At 43.4% G+C, this 18,757-nt stretch overlaps 1 protein-coding gene across 1 annotated transcript; it reads left to right on the top strand.

Annotated features, from left to right (window-relative positions):
* Positions 1-3,582: 3,582 nt before the first annotated feature.
* LOC124111653 lies at positions 3,583-6,142 on the top strand. Its single transcript, XM_046471409.2, has 5 exons — positions 3,583-3,852; positions 4,458-4,583; positions 5,557-5,584; positions 5,727-5,779; positions 6,066-6,142. The coding sequence occupies exons 1-5, from the start codon at positions 3,594-3,596 to the stop codon at positions 6,140-6,142; spliced, it is 543 nt and encodes a 180-aa protein (XP_046327365.2). The 5' UTR covers positions 3,583-3,593.
* The last annotated feature ends 12,615 nt before the right edge of the window (positions 6,143-18,757 follow it).

Here is an 18,757-nt window from a genome sequence, read left to right as displayed (position 1 = left end):
AGGCTACCCGACCGCACCAAACTATCCCTTAGGAACAGTGAGAATATTAGATGGATGGACTTCTCTAACTTCACTACCATACAGTATATTGACTCCGAGACAACCAGTCCTTGCTTTAGCCCCTTAGTGCCGACAGGGTAACAACAGGTACCATCTTTTAACGTCTATTGGTATGACGTGGCGGGGATAGAACCCCCGTCCTTCCGCACTCCGGGCGCTCTACCACTAGACTATGGAGGTGGTCTTGTAGTATGTGATTAGTGAACCCCCGACCTTCCGCACTCCGGGCGCTCTACCACTAGACTATGGAGGTGGTCTTGTAGTATGTGATTAGTGAACCCCCGACCTTCCGCACTCCGGGCGCTCTACCACTAGACTATGGAGGTGGTCTTGTAGTATGTGATTAGTGAACCCCCGACCTTCCGCACTCCGGGCGCTCTACCACTAGACTATGGAGGTGGTCTTGTAGTATGTGATTAGTGAACCCCCGACCTTCCGCACTCCGGGCGCTCTACCACTAGACTATGGCGGTGGTCTTGTAGCATGTGATTAGTGAACCCCCGACCTTCCGCACTCCGGGCGCTCTACCACTAGACTATGGAGGTGGTCTTGTAGTATGTGATTAGTGAGCCCCCGACCTTCCGCACTCCGGGCGCTCTACCACTAGACTATGTAGGTGGTCTTGTAGTATGTGATTAGTGAACCCCCGACCTTCCGCACTCCGGGCGCTCTACCACTAGACTATGGAGGTGGTCTTATAGTATGTGATTAGTGAACCCCCGACCTTCCGCACTTCGGGCGCTCTACCACTAGACTATGGAGGTGGTATTGTAGTATGTGATTAGTGAACCCCCGACCTTCCGCACTCCGGGCGCTCTACCATTAGACTATGGAGGTGGTCTTGTAGTATGTGATTAGTGAACCCCCGACCTTCCGCACTCCGGGCGCTCTACCACAAGACTATGGAGGTGGTCTTGTAGTATGTGATTAGTGAACCCCCGACCTTCCGCACTCCGGGCGCTCTACCATTAGACTATGGAGGTGGTCTTGTAGTATGTGATTAGTGAACCCCCGACCTTCCGCACTCCGGGCGCTCTACCACTAGACTATGGAGGTGGTCTTGTAGTATGTGATTAGTGAACCCCCGACCTTCCGCACTCCGGGCGCTCTACCACTAGACTATGGAGGTGGTCTTATAGTATGTGATTAGTGAACCCCCGACCTTCCGCACTCCGGGCGCTCTACCATTAGACTATGGAGGTGGTCTTGTAGTATGTGATTAGTGAACCCCCGACCCTCCGCACTCCGGGCGCTCTACCACTAGACTATGGAGGTGGTATTGTAGTATGTGATTAGTGAACCCCCGACCTTCCGCACTCCGGGCGCTCTACCATTAGACTATGGAGGTGGTCTTGTAGTATGTGATTAGTGAACCCCCGACCTTCCGCACTCCGGGCGCTCTACCACTAGACTATGGAGGTGGTCTTGTAGTATGTGATTAGTGAACCCCCGACCTTCCGCACTCCGGGCGCTCTACCACTAGACTATGGAGGTGGTCTTGTAGTATGTGATTAGTGAGCCCCCGACCTTCCGCACTCCGGGCGCTCTACCACTTGACTATGGCGGTGGTCTTGTAGTATGTGATTAGTGAACATGGTGACCAGAAACTAAAGTACTGACACTGCTGATGTGTTACAGGTGATGGTTTCTAGACGCAGCAACACTCATGGCGACCACGCCCTGATACTGATGCTTCTAGTGATGGTGGTGTCATACAGTACGTATTTTCTTTCATCTCACTGATTGTGATGGTGTTGTCATACAGTGCATTCTTTTGTTGATATCACTGATTTCGAATACGTTGGCATTCATTCATTCATTCATTCATTCATTCATTCATTCATTCATTCATTCATTCATAGAGAATGGGTATTCAGAAAGCCATGCTTGCCTGAGGAAGCGACTATGCTTGTCGTAAGAGGCGACTCAGGTGGTCGGGCTTGTTAACTTGGTTGATGCATGTCAATTGCGTGGACTGATGCTCATGATGTCAATCACTGGATATTGGTACATGTCATGGTGTTCCAGAATGGTCCTCAGCCGGCTCCAGGTGTCCCCCCTTGTCTTCGGTATGGGGATCATGTTCACATTCATCAGCCTCTGCCTGGTCTTCAGCATGGATCGATGCTCATGATGTCAATCACTGGATTTTCTGGTCCAGACTCGATTATTTACAGACCGCCGTCAACAACAATAAACTAACAAACAAATCTTTCATTCATCTCACTGAATGTGATGGTGTTGTCGTGGAGTGTGCTCATCCGCCTTCCTAACTGATTCATTAAGTGTATAATAATTGGTGAACATGGTATACGGTATACACAAGCTGTACAATGATCTTGACACATTTGAATTATAAACATACCATTCACTCAATCATCATCACTTGTCTTGTCTGTATTGTCTTGAAACGCTACAAAAAACATTTCTTCACAGGTACAGAACACGTCTTTTGCCCTGAAATAAGTCCGTTGGGTATGCCTGCCAATCTGACCTGTAATAAAGCAGACAACTTAAATGTCCATTCCTACTCAACACCCAGTGGACATCCTGCTGCCTCGTGTGATCTCGCAGATGGAAGATGTGTATCACAGGGGGACTTCACAGCATCTGTCATCAATACTACAAGCAGTGTCCTCACCATACCCAACGTGCTGCAGTCGCATGGAGGAGACTGGGCTTGTGTTGCAGACGCAGATGACCCGCGCCCTTCTACTTGCCGCATGACAGTTGCCAGTAAGAGCGAACAGATGCGTGAGTGTGTGAGTGAGTGAGTATGGGTGTATGCCACTTTTAGTAATATTCCAGCACTATCACGGCGGGGGACACCAGAAATGGGCTTCACACATTGTATCCATGTCGGAAATCAAACCCGGGTCTTCAGCGTGAAGAGCGAACGCTTTGACTACTAGGTTACCCGACCGCCCCGCGAACAGATAGACACGGGCATCCTGACAACCTAACGCTTATCTTAGTCTTAGTCCAGTAACAGCTGTCGGTGTGGTGGTCCATGTTGAAATTGTTTCATTACTTTATTGAATGTATTTATTCATCACTGAGTTTACGTTATATTCCGTAAGTGAAAAGGAACGAACGAAGTGTTCATTTGAGATTTGAGTTTTACTTAATTCGTTTAGTGATTGAGTATGATTTTTCGTCACGTTTGCAATATTGCAACAGCATCACAGCAAGGATACCAGAAAAGGTATCTGCATACCCAAGGGGCGAATCGAACCCGGATTTTCAGCGTGAACACTTTGACCACTGGGCTACCCAAACGATTGCAACGAGCAGTGGAAGAACTTATTCTTACAATAGCGGAACTGTTTTGAATTAATTTGGCACTCCCACAAAAACTCGCGGTTATATTTGGTTAGATTAAGTTCATACACTATACATGTATCTAAAAGATAAATTTATTATAAAATTTAAATTCTTGGGAAAATCAGATTTCCAACATCATTTGTTCTTCGCTCAGTAGTTGAATGATCTAACAGCTTGGGTTGTTGTCCGCAGAGTTCCCGTCCTGCAACATGGTAAGTGTCCAGGAAAGCAGCAGTCTGACTGTGGGACGGGAGCTGAAAGTGAACATCACAGGCTTCTTCTGCTCTGAGGACATGCAGCTCGAGCTTCTGACCGTGACGGATTCGTATTCCACACCTCCTCTACACACCACAGCAGACATCACTGAAAGGGCCTTCAACACGACAGGAACCCAGACCAAGCTTCTCTTTACCTGTGGCAGTCACACCCAGAGTGTGTCATGTGAAGGTGTTCAACAACAGGGTCGCAGTGAGTATGTCAATAGCCTCCACTTCAATTCACAATATGCCCTTGTTTAGTTTAGTAATACCGTAATAGCAATGTGCCAGCATATTTTTGTTAATTGAGGAAAGGGTTCAAGTGTAGGCCTGATGCCTGCTGATTTTTAAATGTGAGGTGAAATGGGGTTTGTGTGTGTGTGTGTGTGTGTGTGTGCGCGCGCGTGCGTGCGTGTGTGTGTGCGTGTGTGTGTGCATGTGCGCGTGTGCATGTGTGTGTGTGTGTGTGTGTGTGTGTGTGTGTGTGTGTGTGTGTGTGTGTGTGTGTGTGTGTGTGTGTGTGTGTGTGTGTGTGTGTGTGTGTGTGCGTTTGTTAGTCCGTACGAATGCTGATTTAATACTGCAAACTCACTCACTATGCCCAGCCGACCAGTCCTTGTTTTAGCCTCTTAATGACGAGCACCAGGCAGGGTAACAACAAGTACCATATTTTAGCGTCTCTTGGTAAGACGCGGCCGGGTATTGAACAGCGACCTTCCGCTCTATGGGCAGACTAGACCACGGAGGCGGCCTTTATGTTGAAAGCGCTCAATCAGAACTGCCCGAACAGTATTGCTACATGTCTTGATGTTCCAGAACATGCAGAATGTCCCTCAGCCGGCCTCCAGTTGTCCTCCCTTGTCCTCGGTATGGGAACCATGTTTATGGTCATCAGCCTCTGCCTGGGCTTCTGGAGCATCTGCAGATACTGCCCTAGTTCAGGTAGACCGTTTACTCCTTCTACCTCCACCAGTGAACCTCCCCCTTCTTTAATCCAGACCCTGATACACCAGCATCCCTGCCTCCAAATGAATGCTGTGTGGAACTGTATAGCTTCCAATATATTACATGCATGGCACCTTGCCTTGAACAACTGAACTGCAATAAAGGTATTACTAAAGAAGAGATTATATGGATCTCATCTTCTGTATTATGAGGAACACAACGTGCTTACTCCTTCATCAGGTGAATGAATGCCACGAAGCCATGATACATGTCGACATGTAGTCCATAACTATTATCCTATTTTCGGATATGTCTGAACTCTAGACAGTGTCCCAGTTGGAGGTATCACCTTGTTAAGGTAATAGAATAACGTATCACAATATAATGATAATCATGCCTTGAATATTTATTTTCTGAGACATTTTACTTTTACTTTGTACTGTTTTTGTTACTGTGCTTTGTTACAAACTAGACCCGGGGATCCGGGGTTAAAATAGGACTTTAGGAACCCATGCTTGCCGTAAAAGACGACTATGCTTGTTGTAAGATGCGACTAACGGGATCGGGTGCTCAAGCCCATTGCCTTGGTTTATGCATGTCATCGATCCAATTTATGTGGATCGATGCTCATAATATTAATCACTGGATTGTCTGGTCCAGACTCGATTATTTACAGACCGTTGTCATAAAGCTGGAATATTGCTGAGTGCGGCGTTAAACGACATACCAACAAGCCAATGTTACAAAGAAATACGCAGAATTTTGCAACATTCAGAAGTGTGATACACATCTGGAAATATTACCACGATGTTATTAGTGCAATGGAAAACTACTTATGGCCAACTGTGTGTTATGAAATAAGACGATAAAGCCACGACCATTACTAATGACTTTCATAGTGATAAAAAAATACATTGCACACCATACACAGTTTATACTTAACACAATGTATTTTTTATTAATTCTAAAGGTGGACGCACAAATGAAAATCACGAAAGGTTGGTAAACTATTTTCTTTCAGTGCTTTTTAAAGTAGCATCATGCTTTTTATTACTGCTTAAGTACGAATCTCTCCGATATTATGTTTTGTTATTTCTGGATCCTATTCAGACTGGAATGATTATGCTTATGTTCTTGTAGTGACGACCCAGATAAACCAGCACCGGTAACATCAATTGGTTCAGGGCCTGGAGGTAAGCATCCAAAACAGCTTTTGAAAATAATATTTGCATCATGCTTGGGCTTAAGTTTTCAAATGAGATATTAATATGTCGTGGTGCAGTTGAACATTCTGCCATAACATCAATATGTTGTAGATGTGCTATCTGTAATTAACAGTTCAAGAAACATCATTACTTTCGGACCATAAATATAGAACATCAAAAAAGAAAATACTATGCAAATGATATTACAGATAAGGACATTAGTTGCTTTGTTTTTTATTAGATGATGTATACTGTCATGCTGACCTTTCATCAGAAATTGGCTACGCGTCCTTGAAGAGAAGAAAGGACTACACTGCCACCTTCTATGACATGGTTGAGGATTATATGTAATCTTGGCCTTAAAGGAACTGAACTGAAATACTGATACTGGGACTTCAATTGAAATTATTCTTCACACTTTCCTTGACAACTTTGATATTTTATGACGTGGTTGAGGATTATATGTAATCTTGGCCTTAAAGGAACTGAACTGAAATACTGATACTCGGAGTTCAATTGTAATTATTGTTCACACATTCCTTGACAACGTTGGAATTCTTACAAATGCCCCTATGTAGCAGTGTTATGTACACAAGCTGTTTACCACAGTTCAACTCAACAGCACTATGCATGTATTGTATAATTCTTTTCTTTTCAATAAAATCATGAAGTTAATCTATGTTATAATATGTTTCAAATCGATGTGACAAGTGAGCGCATTTCACTATTGCAGTGGCATTGCGATAACTGGAAACGTTTTTGTGATTCTATTACAATCCATTTTAAAGCATTGCAATAGTACTGCGATAGTTTCATTGGAACGTGCACCTGCCTAAATCGTTGCCTTATGGACTTTGATACCAAAACAAAACACTACGACAACCCCCAAGTTGCTACGGATTAAAGGTGGTATGGTCTTATTATAATTAAAGTATGTAGTCCAGTATTATTATAAATGTTTTCAGCCTCCGTGGTGTAGTCACTAGAGCGTCATGTACCGACTGGATACTGGTTGCCCACAGATATACCACATCACAGATTACACAAATACCCCGGCCAACACAGACTGACACTACACTGACTCCGAGCCGACCGGTCCTTGTTGATCCCTTCAATACAAAGCCCCGGCCAGGGGAACAACAGATTGTTTCAATAACGTTTCTGAGATATTTGTTTAAAATCCATATAATACTGCATGAATTCAAAAATAGTTGTATATCTGCGTTCTGTTTTAACTACGTATAGACTGACCTTACACGGAGTTATTGCTTTATTCAAGGAAATCATTCACCGTGTGAAATGGCTTTGAATCTTTTTCACAAATGTTATCGGTTAAAAACATGTATGCGTGCTAGTTTGTAAGCCGGGGAATGATAACTTCCTCAATCACGATTTCCTCAAATTCATTGCCGACGTCATAATATCAATCATCAATATTACAAAGTAATTATGTTAAATGCCTTGCAGGTCCACTCAATAAGTCATCTATTCAAAACTTACGGGATATTACTGGATTTAACTTCACGTTCATGCGCCTCTTTTCGAGTGGTACAGAAACTTATGAAACCACAGCATTGTTGAGACAACGGATTGATTCATACTTCCGACTGGAGCCACAGACCAGAGTTGGACACAAGTGTAACAGACAAATGCAAAACGTATTCAATCGGCATTGTAACGGGATGTATGGGAGAGGAATTGTAATACCCAAGGAAATGTTTCTATTTGGCTCGTCTAAACCGAAAGAGGGTTATGTCATTGGATGTAGTGCGTCACATACCGTCCAATCCAAAAATGTAAAACTTAACTCTTGTTTGCAATTCAATGATTCCAAATCTAACCCCGAAGCCTGTGGGGATTCCCAGATAGAGTAGGCCCATAGCAACCTGTGGGGTTCCCAGGTAGAGTAGGTCCACAGCAACCTGTGGGGTTCCCAGGTAGAGTAGGTCCACAGCAACCTGTGGGGATTCCCAGATAGAGTAGGTCCACAGCAGCCTGTGGGGATTCACAGATAGAGTAGGTCCACAGCAACCTGTGGGGATTCCCAGATAGAGTAGGTCCACAGCAGCCTGTGGGGATTCACAGATAGAGTAGGTCCACAGCAACCTTTGGGGAGTCCCAGATAGAGTAGGTCCACAGCAACCTGTGGGGAGTCCCAGATAGAGTAGGTCCACAGCAACCTGTGGGGATTCCCAGACAGAGTAGGTCCACAGGAACCTGTGGGCATTCCAAGATAGGTTAGGTCTGCAGCAACCTTTTTGGGTTTCCCAGATAGAGTAGGTCACAGCAACCTGTGGGGTTCCCAGATAGAGTAGATCCACAGGAACCTGTGGGCATTCCAAGATAGATTAGGTCTGCAGCAACCTTTTTGGGTTTCCCAGATAGAGTAGGTCACAGCAACCTGTGGGGTTCCCAGATAGAGTAGATCCACAGGAACCTGTGGGCATTCCAAGATAGATTAGGTCTGCAGCAACCTTTTTGGGTTTCCCAGATAGAGTAGGTCACAGCAACCTGTGGGGTTCCCAGATAGAGTAGGTCCACTTCAACCTGTGGGCATGGTCAGATAGAGTAGGTCCACAGCACCCTGTGGGATTCATAGATAGAGTAGGTCCACAGCACCGTGTAGGGATTCCCAGATAGAGTAGGTCCACAGCACCGTGTAGGGATTCCCAGATAGAGTAGGTCCACAGCACCCTGTGAGGTTTCCCAGATAGAGTAGGTTCACAGCAACGTTTTTGGATTCCCAGATAGAGTAGGTCCACAGCAACCTGTGGGGATTCTCAGTTGGAGTAGGCCCACAGCAAATAAACTGGAAGGAGAAAACATAGCACTACCAATACCGGATACCCCTACCATGAATTCAGGTAAACTATCAGTTGGGCATGCTGATAACAAACAAATCTGCACAAAAGGAAATTTAATAGTACCACAATCTATCGATCAAATAAAACGAAGAGGCTAATACTGCTTCATCTCCCAGAACCATGGAACGAAACAATGAAATCAGTAAATCATTACACAAGATCTCTGAATAATCAAACCATTATATTCCAACACACAGTTACAATAAGAAAGGCAATGGGCCAAATAAGTGACAGTCTCAGGCTCTTGAATTAATGTTAGCTGAGTGCACTCACGACATGTTCCGAATATTGTCTCTGTTGAATGTCTTGAAAGAGTCCAGAAAAGTGTTGGAAGTCGGCAGGAATTCGTTGATTTCAAACATGTATCCAAACCGCGCTTGATCATTAGATAAAAAACAAGTCAGGTCAAAAGGTCTGGAATCGCGTTCTTGTCTCTCTTATATTGGTACTGCCAGCCTTCTAGGAACTGCCCCATCCGGAAACTGCTCGATCGATCAAATCAGAAGTGTTCATGTACACAACAAGGGCGAATAACTCTGAATTCGAGAACATTCTGGAAAGCTCTAAAACTACCTCCACTGTCTCTAAACACCGCCTACACCAATCTGCCGCTATTTCTATGGTTGCTAGTTTGACTTCCACCGCAGCCCTACATCCAATGCCGTTGTTTTATGAATGTGACTACCATATCACTAACAGTTACGTCTACCACTACACCATACATGCCGTTACCACGGGACCGCCTCCGTGGTCTAGTGGTAGAGCGTCCGCCCGGAGAGCGGAAGGTCCGGGGTTCGATCCTCGACCGCGTCATACCAAAAGACATTAAAAGATGGTACTTGTTGTTACCCTGTCTGGCGCTCGGCAATAAGGGGCTAAAACAAGGACTGGTCGGCTCGGAGTCGTATACTGTGTCTGAGTGGGGTATCTATGTTAAACTGCGGCATGGTATCTCAGTGAGCTAGCACTATAAATCGGCATCAGTCCAGACTAGTACAAGCAGCCACACAAACACACACACGTGCATGCACGTTGCTATATAAGTGCAATAATCTTGGACGCGACGTTAAACCCAATTTCACCTCACCTCTGCTACATGATCTGTCTTGATGCTCCTGTCTCGTTATCTCGAAAGTCAGGATATCTCGAAATTACAACACAGTCACGTTAGTTTCGAGATAACGAGGTTCGACTGTATATGCAATTCCTTTGCAATTACTTGACATTATTGAAAGAGCGACAAAGAAAAGCAATATGTTTCCAGTGTTTGTAAGTAAATCATGACATCATTCAGTCACACAATCTCTCGTTCCTACGATCCAATTATCGATTTCTCTTTCTCAGGATCCTTTGTCGACGTCGCGATACCCATACGTCGACAGGTTGCATGTGTATCATCTCATCAAGCAAACTCGTCGTGATGTAACTGAAATCTGTTCAAACAGGCGTCGTAGCCATTTCACGCACTCACTCACTAAAATGATCTCGCGCTTGAGAAGAGTGAGTGAGTGATTATGTTTTTACACCGATTTTAGCAATATTCCAGCAATATCACGGCCGGGGACACCAGAAATGAGCTTCACACATTGTACCCATTTTGGGAATCGAACCCAGGTCTTCGGCGTGACCAGCGAACGCTTTAACCATGAGGCTACACGACCGACCCCCACTTCAGAAGAGATCACTGGACTCTCACAACAAGGACGATCCTTTGTTGACATCGAGCTGCAGCTTAAAATATAATCGTCTTTGCAGTGAGAGAAATTTCCTAACATGTGGAGTATCATTTATGTATGCAACGTCAGACACAGGTCACCAACGGGGAGCATGCTGTTTCACCCTCCATGTGTGTAAAGGAAGCTGTTCATTTGAGTCATTGGAAATGATTAACCCTCTACATTTTGATGCTCCATGAACTGATGTAGCTTTCATATCATGTGGGCTGTGATGTCACCTTGATTCATGAATTCACATACTGCTCTTTGCGACTGCATCAAAGGCCGACACGAGCCAGCGCGCACGTATTGTTTCAGCTGAGGTACTCTACTCAGCGCTAATAAGCGGTGCTATTTGGTGTGTGATTGGATTAATGTAAGGTTGGATTAAGGTGAGGATCCTCCTGTAAACCTGACAGAGGACATTTTGTTTAGATATAAATCCACAGATGCTTGAGAGGAGGGGGTGTCGCATTCATATTGAGTCGCTTTTTTGGCAAGGGGCCAGCAGTCGCATTCTTTTGGAGACGCATTAATTTCACGTTTTACAGTATATTTCTGTCAAGAAAGTCTACTATGGGGTTGTTTAATTAATTGCGTCTCGAAAAAGTGATTGGTTAGTCTAGTCAGATTTAGACCACAGGACTATTCTTCTAGACTCACTCCTGACACATGCTTGTCCCGCCTTGTGGTAGCTGAGACCTGGGGTGCACATGCACCGTCCCTTGCAGCACAAGGAACCATTGATGTAGCAGTCGTTGTCATCCACACACGGCTGACGCATGCCACCAGGTTCTGCAATATAGAGAGACTTTATTTTAAGTTTGTTTATATGTTTGTTGTTTAACGCCGCACTCAGCAATATTCCAACTAAACTGAGTGCCAAAAGAAACGTTACGAACATTAACTGATTTGCCACTTTGAAAACAAAGATGCCAACCTATTCAAAAACAGTAAAGAACACATCTCACGAATACAGCCTTCATGTTCTCTGCCGTTCTTTGCACGTGCTTTACGGATTTGGGGAATATTTTGGTGTTTTTCGACGTGCCAGACTGACGTGGTGCAGGCAAACTCAGCGATGGCAACAAAGGGAATGGCGGCGAGTGTTCTTTAGTGACGAGAGCAGGTTCCACCTCTTCAAACCTGATGGGCGGTCGCGAGTTCATCGACGACGCGGTGAACGTACAGCTCCTTGTTGTGTCCAGGAGGTGGAACCTTACGGGGGCGGAAGTGTGATGGTCTGGCTCGGCATTTGCGGGGACGAGAAGACGGAACTTGTCATAATCGAAGGCAATCTGACAGCACAACGCTACATTTACAATACCTTACGGCCAGTGGTTCTTCCTTTCATCCAGCGTCAACAACGGACGGTGTTCCAACAAGATAACGCCACACCCCATAAAGCCCGTATTACTAGAGACTTCCTCAACGCCAACAACGTGACTGCCCTGCCGTGGCCAGCTCGATCACCAGATCTGTCGCCCATAGAACATCTCTGGGACCAGCTGGGGCGTCGTCTTCAACATCCTCCCTTCACGAGACAAGCGTTGATCGTTGCCCTCCGTGAGGAATGGAATCGGATACTTGCAGTCAATGTGAGGACGCTTGTCTACTCAGTTCGACGCCGCATTCGAAGATGCACTGCCGCTAATGGAGGTCATATCCCGTATTGAACGGTCTGTGCCGTCGTCACCTTAAAGTTGTAACCAATGTTTTTATCGAATACAGGACGAATCACCCCTTGTCAAGAAATGTCCCTGTTGGAGGTCAAGGACGTTGTTGAATTAGTAAATTCCAATTTTACTGTTCCGATTGATGAATTTCTACAATACAATTGTTATTGCTGCTTCAAATTGTGTTGGTCATATTTTATCCTAGAAATATCGTTGGTAACGTTTCTTTTGGCCGTCAGTTTATATGACGGCGGTCCGTAAATAATCGAGTCTGGACCTGACAATCTACTGATTAATATCATGAGCATCGATCCACGTAATTGGGGGAGATGACATGCATCAACCAAGTCAGCGAGCCTGACCACCCGATCCCGTTAGTCGCCTCTTACGACAGGCATAGTCGTCTTTCACGGCAAGAATGGTTTGCTGAAGACATATTCCACCCCCGATCTCCACGGTTCGAGGCAGGATTTATGGTAGCTACAAGGATTTACACTGGGTGCACACAGGGTTTTATTTTAACACATCCCTACAAAAATACAAGTTAATTCTAAAATAAAAGAATAATTTAACAAACAATTAAAGTGTGTTTTTTAATACAAGTCTACAAAACAGTACTTTCTCGGTTAGCATACTAATTTAAGATACTTATCATGCATCTGTTCAATATAGACTGCTGTTCCACTTCTTCTAAATGTGTCTTCTTTAGAATTAATATTAAAGACAAACTTACGTCCTTTAGTTTTGGGGACACGGGTGCCGCTATTCGCTGTACAGAGTTGCGTCCCTTTGGCACGCCTGAAACCTATGACTGTGGGCTCGAATCCCGGTTCGCCCCAATATTGTTTCTTGGTTTGTCAGCACCATACCCGTGCTCGTGGGTTTCACCGAAGTGGTAAACGTCTGAGACCTGCATCACTTCGGGCTTTCCTCCCACATTAAGCTGACACGCCGTGATATGACTGGAATACGGCGGCGTTAAACACAACTCACTCACTCACTCACCTTTAGTATAGACAGTGAATCCATGCTTGCCCGTTGCTCTCCGTATGCCAAGACAAAACGCCTGACAGGCACCCGTTGCTTCAACAAAGCCAAACGTATAACACCTGACATCAGCGAGACACAGTGATGTGCACTTCAGCTTACTGGACACATTGCCTACGCTCCATGCAATCTCCGTCTTTTCTTCAACCAAGACCCTCTTGAAGTATTCAAACCGAAGATCCGTGCTAACTTCTTGGTGACACATCAGATGGAACGTAACTGCTTTGAATAGGTGTACCATAGTTGGGCGGCAATGGATCAAATAAGTGGTCTTAAAATGTTCTAACAACGACCAAGTTACAGTTTCCAAAATGGGAATAGTTCTCAAAGCTGCAAATGTGCAGTACTCCCTTTCCAACAGACTCAGAACCCGTCTGAGGCCAGTAGATTTGTGAAACAGAAAGGAAAGAATTGCATCCGTCTGCTTAAGTTGGATGATAAACCCTTCTGGGAAATCCCTCTAACAAACATCTTTGCAATGGATATTTTGCTGAGCAACCTGTTTCTTCTTTACAAAGCAATAATGAAATATGGATATTCCTGTGCGCACGCTGCTTCATAATATTCATGTATGTTTCATTCCCAAACCATTCCTGAAGCAACTGTTTCAGGGTTATTTTCTTAAAAGGTTATTAGAGCTTTGCTGAAAAGACAAACTGACAAATTCATGGTTTGAGCAAGACAATAACTCTATAATTTCTAAAAGATATTTTGTGGTAGGTATATGTTAAGATTTCAATACGTCTTTCAACGAAGTAAAAGTAAAATAGGGGGTTGTGCGTTTTCTTGTATCAAGTTACATTTGAAACAAACTAAGTCGAAGTGGAAATATTTTCATTAATTTTTTTTTAATTCATTCAGATTTTGCCCTTTGATGTGTTCCAGAGTATAACATTATGTTCTCATGAAAATCAAACAGAAGTAAGATGTGTATTAAACAGAAGTTTTCAATGTACACTGAACAGCATAAGAAAGTAGCCACCAATTTCAAAGCCTTTAAAAAGTCTAGTTGGTAAATATCAAAACTGTTTACTTCATAGACAGGACAGGTGTTTACTGGATCACGTAACCCAAATGGCTCACAATCAGTGATCCGCCAATATTCAATTAGAGTGATGAAAGACAGAGGGGTCTTGAACAAAGGTTCAGCAAAAACATTGACTGAGTGGGGCAGGTGTGAGCTTCTCTTAGTACAGGATATGGCAACTATATGCGTTGACACGGACAGTGCAAGGTCTTCTTATAGACGTCGTTAAAGTCTGGAAGAAGACCGGGGCTACTTCCATCCATTACCTGACCAGTACTGCCTCGAAGGTCCAGCACAGTATGTGACACACTGGAAGCAGAGATTCGGTGTCCAAGAGATGCTCATTCGGGGCCATATCCGGTGAGGTTGAGGGCCTTGACATATGAGCAAGGGTGTTGCTTTTTAGCAAGGAGTGAGTGAGTAAACATTTCACGTCACATCAGCAATATTTCAGCCATATCGTGACGAAACAAAACTACACAATAATAACATATATAGGTAGAGTGTATCAAATACTGTCATCGATGGACAGTACAATAATTCGATTATCGCAGACTGTATTTAAAACTTGCTTGCGGGCATGTGAAAGATTAAACTATCATCTAACGACACAATATATAAAGGGCTATAGATTGCGATCAACTAAAGTTGGGCCACGATGCTAGGGAGCGTGGGGACTTTTTTGGCAAGGAAGTCCAGAGAAGCACGTGCAGTATGCAGTATTTGGCGTTGTCACCAACACTGCTCCAAAACCATTAATATTTGTAAATGCAAAGATATTCCAGGCTTTCAAATGCATGCAATCGTTACTTACCATACAACTAACCATAATTACTTTGCTTACTTTGAAATTAAGAAATGTCACGAATGTAACATTATCGGCGGTACACCAACATAGATACATATGCATAGTTGCTGCTGCTACCCGGACTGGACATCTGTCAAATAGCAGTGAAAAATGTGCGTTCCCTAACATTAATGGTGTTTATGCAATGACAAGCTTGTGAAACACATCAGCCAAATGAAAGGTTGTTGACGAACACTTACTTTTATATGCAAAATTGTGTGAGTGGCGGGTGCTACCTGTTTGCTTATCCTTTTTGCAAAGATCTGGTGTCTTCACTCATTTTCAGTGATCCATTCATATAATCTTTCATCGCTATATTGCCTTTTACCCTCACTGGAATGTCTTTCATCGGATAATCGGCCCCGATTCTGTTTCTAGGTTTGTCAGCACCATACCCGTGGTCGTGGGTTTCACCGAAGTGGTAACGTTTAAGACATGCATCACTTCGGGCTCTCCTCCCACATTAAGCTGACACGCCGCGATATAACTGGAATACTGTTAAAAGAGGCGTTAAACCCAACTCACTCACTAAACTAGCAAAACATTTCTTATATCATATTCACACGTTTATACTTAGAATATCAACTTGTAATACATAAAGAAACAAATATTGAAGATTAAATGTTAGGGCCAACGATTTGATATCTGGTAGTCTGCTTCCGAAAATACTGGAAAATATTATGTTGTAGGTCAAATATACACTGTTTTACTCTTTCTTTCAGACAAGAAAGGTCGCATGTCTTGAAGCGTTTACTGTACAAACGATCTGCCCCAAACAAACATGTTCGATCCCCATGGCCTCGTTATACAAACGACATACCCTGACTTCTGCTCGGCATTAAGAGCGTGAGTGAGTGCGCCATTTGGGTTTGGCGAGTCCAAGGGACGTAACTCCTCACAACGGATTGTGGCGCCTCTGATGACTCGACAGCCCGTGCCTCTGATAAGAAACAAGGTCTGTCAGGGTACTATTCGCCTACGAGACCAGTGCTTGTTTAAGCCCCTTAATGCCGAGCGCCAGACATGGTAACAACAAGTACCACCTTTTAACGTCTTTTGGTATGACGCGGTCGGAGACCATCTCCGGGCACTCCTCTCACTGGGCGGACAGTCTACCACACGACCACGGAGCAGGTCTTGTCATTATTGGAACGCCAAGGTTACTTTTTCAATAGAGCATAGACGTTGAATAACTCTAATAAAGAGGTAAATGAGTGTGTTGACACATCATAACCTGTACATGCTCGGAACTTCAAGAGGACAACTAAAATATCAATGATGTGACAGTTGTGTGTGTCCCCTTTTAACATGCATTTGTTTGTAGAGATACAGACAGTCTCCAAACAATATCATTGATTTATTCTGCACAACAGGGATGTCAGGTCAATATACCAGGAACAGGCCATATGAGCAGGTATGTGAATCACAACATCATGCGGTCAAATTCACAATACAGTAAACTACGTTTATAACGAACACGCTTATAACAAACTGATCGATATAACGAACTTATTTTTTAGTCCCGGCCATGTTTTGCATACATGCTGTATAAATTCATATAAAAAACAACGGTTATTACGAACTAAAATTGGTGATCTCTTTGAGTTCGTTATGACCGTAGTTTACTGTATCTTGTTCCTATACGTCTTTACCTATTTCTCAGCGTTGAGCGTTAAGTAAGGAAAACGTACACCTTTATGGATAACATCTTATTTATTGCATAAATCGACGTTTCAGTGTAGATTCGTACACCATTATCAAGCTTGAGTGAACGTTTTGATGGAGATTCTTACACCATTATCAAGCTGGAGTGAACGTTTCAATGTAGATTCTCACACCGTTGCCAAGCTAGAGTGCACGTGATACTGCGATACTCCAAAAACACACAATGTAACACTGATCCAAATTCAGACTAACTCTGACTGTCCAAGATGCTGTTCTTCTCTAACAGTTTGTTTGTTTTCTTGTTGTTTAACGTCGCACTCAGCATTATTCAAGCTATATGACGGCGGTCTGTAAATAATCGAGTTTGACGGTATGAGCATCGACCCATGCAATCGTGATAAGATGACATGCATCAACCAAGTCAGCGAGCCTGACCACCCGATCTCGTTAGTCGCCTTTTAGGGCAAGCAGGGACTGCTATTCTACCACGGATCTATTCGGGTCTTTTCCCAACTGATTCACCTGACATTCAACGTACAGAATCAATATTTAATGACCCCATTCACGTTTATGTACAATCGTCTGTAACTACTGTGTCTTTAAATTCACTTGTAAGTATTAATGAAACGATCCTTACAAGTAATGAACTACCATTTACCAATCACTCAACCACACAGGTCTTATGATTAGAGGGTATTATATGGCCGTTTTCATATCATGCCTTACATCAGCTCGAAATCCCAATTTCAGCCATTTATCGTATACCATAACATCAAAGTGAAAAATATATCGATTTGAAAGTGGCTCTACTGCATATGCAAAATACCTTTAATTATCTTTAATTTATCCCATACTTTCTGAGGTGTATCGACCAATAGCCTTACAGTTATAAGGTACACTGAGTCTCCAAGGAAATGTGGATATAACTTTCTTATTTCCCTTTCATAGGAATGTAAACTTATTTATGTTGCACAAATACAACGGGATGAAAATCACAAATTGCTTAATGATTCCGTAAAATATTTAAACAAGCGGTTTAAGTCATAGATTTAATAGCATTACAAAAGCGTTTCATTTGTCAGAGTCCTGTCAGCATATGCGTTACGTGTCTACACTGAAGGATGATAAACACTGACAAACACTTAAATGTCAGTTCAAGTCCCCTGTACTTCTTAATTTTGAAATATTTGATTTTACAGGTTCAATCGCTGAGATCACAACTCAACACTTTCTTAGTTGAACAAGGGAGATTCAGTAAACTACTGATTATAACGAAAACGCTTATAACGAACTGACGGATATAACAAACTTATTTTTGGTCCCGACCATGTGCTGTATATATGCTGAAATATTATTATAACGAGTGAGTGAGTGAGTGAGTGAGTGAGTGAGTGAGTTGGGTTTAACGCCGCTTTTTACAGCATGACAGTTATATCACGGCGTGTCAGCTTAATGTGGGAGGAAAGCCAGAAGTGATGCAGGTCTCAGACGTTTACCACTTTGGTGAAACACATGAGCACGGGTATGGTGCTGACGAACATATAAAACATAATCGGGGCGAACCGGGATTCGAACCCACTATCACAGGTTTCTGTTGTGCCGAACGGTTCGATAATATGCTTATAACGAACATCGGTTTTAACGAACTAAAATTAGTGATCCCTTTGAGTTCGTTATAACTGCAGCGTACTGTATATATATATATATATATATATAGCTTCCTTAAGACAATCAATGCGATGTGTCGGTTTAGATACCGTTATCAAGCAAGCACTCGCATTGATTGTAATAAAGAAGTTGTATATCCATAGAATTATCTCCCTTGTTAGTCGTACCATGTTCCAAATGCCAGTTAAAGACCCTACTCAGTTGTCACAAGTTGGCAGTCTTAGGACAAAGGTATCCCATGGCAACGAACCGGAAGTAGCGTATAAGTGATATAAGACGTTATGATGATGCAGGAACCCTGGTGTTCACGAAAACCTCATAAAAGATGTAAATGTTATAAGTGAGTGATTGAATTTTGTTTTTAGCACTATTCCAGCAATTTCACGGTGGGGTACACCAGAAATAGGCTTCACACAATGTACCCATGTCGGGAATCGAACCTGGATCCTCGGCGTGA

The sequence above is a fragment of the Haliotis rufescens genome, unplaced genomic scaffold (genome assembly GCF_023055435.1).
Source record: "Haliotis rufescens isolate VD_foot unplaced genomic scaffold, xgHalRufe1.0.p SCAF_77, whole genome shotgun sequence".
NCBI lineage: Eukaryota > Metazoa > Mollusca > Gastropoda > Lepetellida > Haliotidae > Haliotis > Haliotis rufescens.
The sequence above is the reverse complement of the archived record's forward strand: the minus strand, read 5'-3'. Positions and strand labels throughout refer to the sequence as shown.